This window comes from Salvia splendens, chromosome 5 (assembly GCF_004379255.2).
Source record: "Salvia splendens isolate huo1 chromosome 5, SspV2, whole genome shotgun sequence".
In the NCBI taxonomy this organism is placed as follows: domain Eukaryota; kingdom Viridiplantae; phylum Streptophyta; class Magnoliopsida; order Lamiales; family Lamiaceae; genus Salvia; species Salvia splendens.
In genome coordinates this window covers 35,858,073-35,864,072 of record NC_056036.1, presented here as the reverse complement: position 1 = coordinate 35,864,072, position 6,000 = coordinate 35,858,073, and the positions used below count along the sequence as shown (strand labels likewise).

The following is a 6,000-nucleotide window of genomic DNA, read 5'->3' as shown; positions in this document are numbered from 1 at the left end:
TCCGTATTATTTCCTTCCATATCTCTAGGGTTTTTGGAACCACTTATAAATAGTGGGAATAGCAGTTTTTGCAGCAGTTTTTGATATTGATTCATTACAATTCCTTGAAGCTAAGGCTTTTGTGAATTTTATCATTTTATCGTGTGATCATTCTATCTCGTGGTCGATTGTCATCAAGAACGAGAGTGACCTTCAACCTTTGATAGGGTCAGCAACCACTCCAGAATCTGAATTTAATAGAGTTTTTCTGCCTATGATTAATAAGACCACACCCGTATCAACCATTATTTGCCTTTACATATATATAATCCTGTGATGCCAAACTTAACAAAATATAATTATATATATATATATATATATATATATATATATATATATAATTATATATATATATATATATTAAAAAAACAATAAAAAGGTAGTGAGATACTAGCAAAGGAAAACGATCAGAAAAATCCATGGCAATATCCAAAGCTGCAGTTAGCAGCGGCCGCCGCCGCCGCAATATTATTAATATTAGAGCCATGGCTAGGCATCGGTTTGGCCTCATACTGCTCAAAAACCCTATTCACCATGAAAACCGAGTTCGCCGCGGCCTGCTGGTTAACATTCTTCTTGAGCTCCTCCATGGCGTCCCTCACCTGCTCCAGCTGCTCCAACCCTAATTTACTCACCGGCGACTCCCACCAGTAGTGGCTCTGGTTCGCCTTCCGCATCACGTCCAAGCTCTCCCCTCTCTTCCTCTCGGCCTCCATCTCGTTGAGCATGTGCCCTAACTGCAGGTTCAGCTCCCTCACGCTGGCGTTCCTCTGCGCCTCCACAAGCTGGAACGGGTCGTGGGCGTTGGCGACCGGGTTGCGGGTCAGGAAGCGGTTGATGATGGACTCCACGTTGGGGTGGCCGAAGGAGAAGACCTTCCCGGCCGGGGAGAAGACAATGATGCCGATCTCCACGCCACAGAGCGTGCAGAGCTCGCTCGCCTTCTTGAAGAGCCCTGACCGACGCTTCGAGAAGGTCACTTGGAGGTGGTTCTTCACCTCTATTTTCTGGATCTTGATCTTTTGTCTCCCCATGCTGGGCTTCTTTGCCATGGTGGTTGAGTGATTTGTTGTGTGTTTGTGAGAAGGTGAGTGATGTGAGTTGGTTTGAGAAAGAGAATGGGAGGTTTGTGGTGAATTTATAGGTGTTTTTGGAAGGAGCTTGCAATTTTTTGAGGTTTATGATGGAATTCATTCTCATCTTTAATTGTTTTAATGGATCTTTTAATACTCCATGTATTAGTATTTTTTTTCTGTTAGAATATCACTCCAATAAAAGGATGTGTGCGATTTATTATTTTTCACTAAAAATAGGTTGTATACAGAAATATTGATATTTTTATTTTTAAAATATTGAAAAAATTGGCCAAAAAAAATTAATCTAAGATATAAATAAGTAGTATAATTATTAAAATTGGGAATAAATGGATAAATTTGAAAGACTAGGATAAAATTACTAGAATCATTAAAGATTGGAACATATTCAATCATTAAAACTCATTTCTTTGCATATGATTTGGGAGTTTCGAGATCTTGCTCCTTTATTGGGTGGATTTTTTTCTGGTGAGTTTGTTTCATAGTTGTCCCTATTGAATGATGATTAATTAATTAAATTGATTATTTTGAAGCTCAGGTCAACATGATATAAAATGTTTCTTACCATCATGGGATTTTAGCATGATTTATTTGTTTTTATTGTGCCTTGGTCAACCTTCGAATTGTTTATCACTTTATTGTGTATTGTATCAAGGAAGAGAATCAGGAAGGGGAAACGTTTATTTTGACATTGATGCAGATTGTGAAGAGTAAAACATGAATTAATTCAATCCCTTTTGTAACATAAACTTTCTTTAAAAGCATATGTATTAAATTGATAGGATATACTCATGATCTAGAGTGAAATGATTATTTAGAGACGATTGTAAGTTATTTCAACATAATAGTGCAATGCATCCGTTACTTCATAAAGTCTGCAATATTTAATTAAATATCTGAAAAATATAATAGAGAGAAAAAGTTAAAGGTGTGTGAACCACATATTAATTTGTTTATGTAGTATTCGATTTCAAATTTCAATTCGAGGAATTTTGTTATGAACTCATAATATATTAAATAATAGAAGTGTGACCGTTCTAAGTAAAATACTAGGTTTCATTGTTATAGATGTGGCATGTGGAACATCCATAATTGAAATGGCCACAAAGAAAATTAATATATAGCCATTGCGCATAAATATATAAAATGGGTGGTATTGGCTTCTTGCACAAACTTATTAGGTATGATATGAGCTATTTGCGTTAGGCTTCAATTTGACAAAAATGGAGAAAAACGGGAAATAATAGAAAAAATGAGGTAAAAGTCGTTTACTATCACCCGGGAGTATTTAGCCTTGCAAGGTGGTCCTTGCTTATTAACACGGGATTCCACGTGCCGGCATTGACCCCGATTTGGATGCTCAAGTAGAATTTGGCGCATTCTAAAAACTTGGGGATCCGACTATGAGAAGACAGACAGTCTAATACAAGACCACTTTGACATTTTCTCCTCAATTGGAATTTGAATTGCGGGATTAAGTTAATCCACTTAATCAGATAAATAGATTTTGAGTTGTGAATTTGTTTATCACTGACCCCAACAAAAAGTTTTCAATAATAAGTTACGGAGTACTAGTTTGGTTAAAGTAAACATCATTACGTACTATTTTTCCATGATTATATCACTTAAATGTATTCTTTGTATGGAGGAAACTCCAAAATTAGTAGAAATCTATACATATATAAAAAAAAACGTTTTCGAAAAACAAAAATATCATATTAATAAAAATTTGTTAGTGAAATTATTTTATCTATTTATCTTTACATATATAAAAGCAGTATTTTAAAAAAATTTACCAGTTAATTTCTTTTGGAATTATTGCAGTTAATTAAACTATTGTGTCGAGCAAGATACCACGCTCTGTACCGGGTTTTCTTTATTGGTTCTTTCCCGGCACCTATGCCGAACCAACCCTAGGGTCCTTAGAATTATAAATAGGCGTGTGATACTCTTTTCCAATCAATGAATATTAGAATTTTCGCTTATTCATTTTTGTTTCTTTACGCAATTTGTCCTCACCCTAGTTGTTGACGAGATTTCACCTCCCGAGACTTCTTTTTATCTTTTCCGATGTCGTGATAAGGGGAATACCCCTTATCATGAAACCAGTACGTTATTATATACTATCTCCGTCCCACAATAAGTGTCACATTTTATCATTTCGGTCCGTCCCACAATAAGAGTCTCATTTGATTTTTACTATAAATGGTAAGTAGACCTCACATTCCACCAACCAATTCTACTCACATTTTATTATAAAACTATTATATATATAAGTGGGATCCATAATCCACTAACTTATTCAACCCACTCTTCTTTATATTTCTTCAAACCCGTGCCCACTCTAAATGTGACACTTAATGTGGAAAGGATATAGTACTTTTTTATTATTATTATTTGTTTGATGATGCTTTTGTTAACATTTTTAGTATATCACATACATTTATTTGTTATTCTATAAATATCATCGTTACTATTTGCATTTAATTTACAAATAAAATTATATATTGTACTCAACCGAGGGCAACTCCGCCTCCAGACCCCACAAAAGGTAGCTTCATTTTCACTTCAGAGAAATGAGGAAGATTGTAACTAAAAATTTAGAGAAAAATAGAAAGGAAATGAGAGAATGATACGAGCATTTCTTCGGTAATATCCCTAATATCCTATTATTATTTAGTATTGAATTATCTTTTCCGTAATTTGTTGATAGTTGATACGATGCTACTCCAATCAGTTGATGAGGTGAGGGATTCGTCGAGTTGGGCAGGGTTCGTTAACTTGCAGAAGAAGAAAATAACGCAGAAAAGATAAATGAACAATAAAAGATAAACTGAATTGATATTTCTTGAATGAATAATATGAAGGTCTCTTACACATATTTATAATATGTGGGGATACAATAATATCCTTCCAAAATCTAGTAAATCAAATATAATAGTATTCTAAGCAAAAGTATGATAAATCAATAAACCATGGAAAATATAATTCAATATTAAATACTCCATCCGTTCTTGAAAGTTTGTCACTTTTAGTTTCTGCACTCGTATTGTAAAAAATAATAATAAATATTTACAGTGGTGAGAGTGTAAAGTAAGAGACAGAATAATTTAGTTCAGGCTTTTCTCTACATAATTTTTAAAAAATTCTAAAACAACCAAAAATTACAATTTAAAAAACGGTAAATTATAGGAAGTAATGATGTGCTTTAAAATAGATTTTGCACATAAATAGAATTTTATGCACATAATTTATATGCACATAAATTTTTATATAAATCTAAAGAAGAAATTATGTGCAAATTTATTTATGTGCACATAAATTTATATAAAAATTTGCACATAAAATTATGTACAGTAACATAATTATATATAAATTTGCACATAAATTATATTTTGATTATATATTCTTCTTTAGTTAAATGATGTGCTTTAAAATTCACTCACACAAATTTTAAAGTGTTGGACATTAAGCGATTGAGAAAAAAATCTATTGTTAGAAGAAAAATAAAAAAAATCCGTAAGTTTGGGGGAAATTCTAGAAAATCTTAAAATTCATGTATTTTTAGACAAATTACCCTTCTATATTCAAATGACGGCTTTTTCATAGGCACCGTTTTATGCCAAGCTGGCACTTCCGATGAATACGCCAGCTTCAATTTGAAAAAAAAAATTATTTTTTGAGAAAAAAAAAACTTAAAGTTCATGTATTTAGATTTTTAAAAAATTGAGATAAAAATAAAAAAAATAAGTTAAAAGTTTGAGCCCTTACATGCAACTGACCCAAAATATAGAGTGAACAGCCTCAAAAGTCCCTAACTTTTTGGGTTGTGACACCACAGACCCCGAAAAAAAAAATAGCTTCGGAAGACCCTAACGTTAAATATAATCACGAATAAAGTTATTTTAGCCACTTTTCGGACGAAAATGCCCAAATAGCTTGAAGGGCATTCTTGGCAATCCCTAAATTCGTTGACATATGAATTTTGTCACATTTTTGTCAGCAACTTCTTATGTGATTTCCTATTAAGTTCTGGTACTTCATACGTGATTAAAGCTTTGTCAATATTTGTACAGAAAAAATTCTTATATCCCTCTATTTCTAGTTAGTGGTAATAATATACTAGTTATATCATGTAGAAAATTCATTGAGAAACAACAAAAAATATGAAAAGTGAAGTTATCTATGCAACAAAATCCGAATCAATAATACACATAATAAAAATATTTCACATTTAATTAAATGATACAGTAATTATTTTCTTGAAAACACTGACATTTAAAATATTATTTCATTATATATCATCGAACTAATTTGTTACTATAAGCCTAACTTTAAGACGATTTTTATGATTGATATTTTATTGAGAATTTTAGTTTAGCTCAAAATGAAATTTTTAACATAACATTCAATCTTTAGATATAAATTTGCATAGTTTCTTGTCATTCATGATAAAACTGAAACATGAGTAATATTTTGAAAATATTCAAGCATGTGATATTAGTTATATAATCATTGGTTTTTATTAATAATAGCATTTGAAATTAAGACAATGTAAATTTATGAATTAATACTGTAAAATCGGGATATTTTCATAATAAATAAAATTGATCCATAAATCAAGGTAAAAATAAATAAAAATTAGGGAAAATAAAAACACGGAAAAATACCAGAAAAATGAGTTTTACAAGGAAGAAAGAGTCTGATTTTATTATTTTTGTATTAATTACTGCAGATAATGATAAATCTGTATATTATAAAAAAATTTAGAAAGTTTAATAATGATAAAATTTTAATTACGTATAAAGTAACAGAACTTATTAGAAAATTACATAAGAAGTTGCTGACAGAAATGTGACAGAAATCA

The 6,000-nt window shown here is 31.4% G+C and overlaps 1 protein-coding gene across 1 annotated transcript; it reads right to left on the bottom strand.

The window, feature by feature from the left end:
• Positions 1 to 446: 446 nt before the first annotated feature.
• LOC121804206 (agamous-like MADS-box protein AGL61) lies at positions 447 to 1,091 on the bottom strand. Its single transcript, XM_042203733.1, has one exon. The coding sequence runs from the start codon at positions 1,089 to 1,091 to the stop codon at positions 447 to 449; it is 645 nt and encodes a 214-aa protein (XP_042059667.1).
• Positions 1,092 to 6,000: the final 4,909 nt, after the last annotated feature.

Bases quoted from the DNA above. Each gene is read 5' to 3' on its own strand.
- LOC121804206 (XM_042203733.1), bottom strand. From the start codon at position 1,091: ATGGCAAAGAAGCCCAGCATGGGGAGACAAAAGATCAAGATCCAGAAA.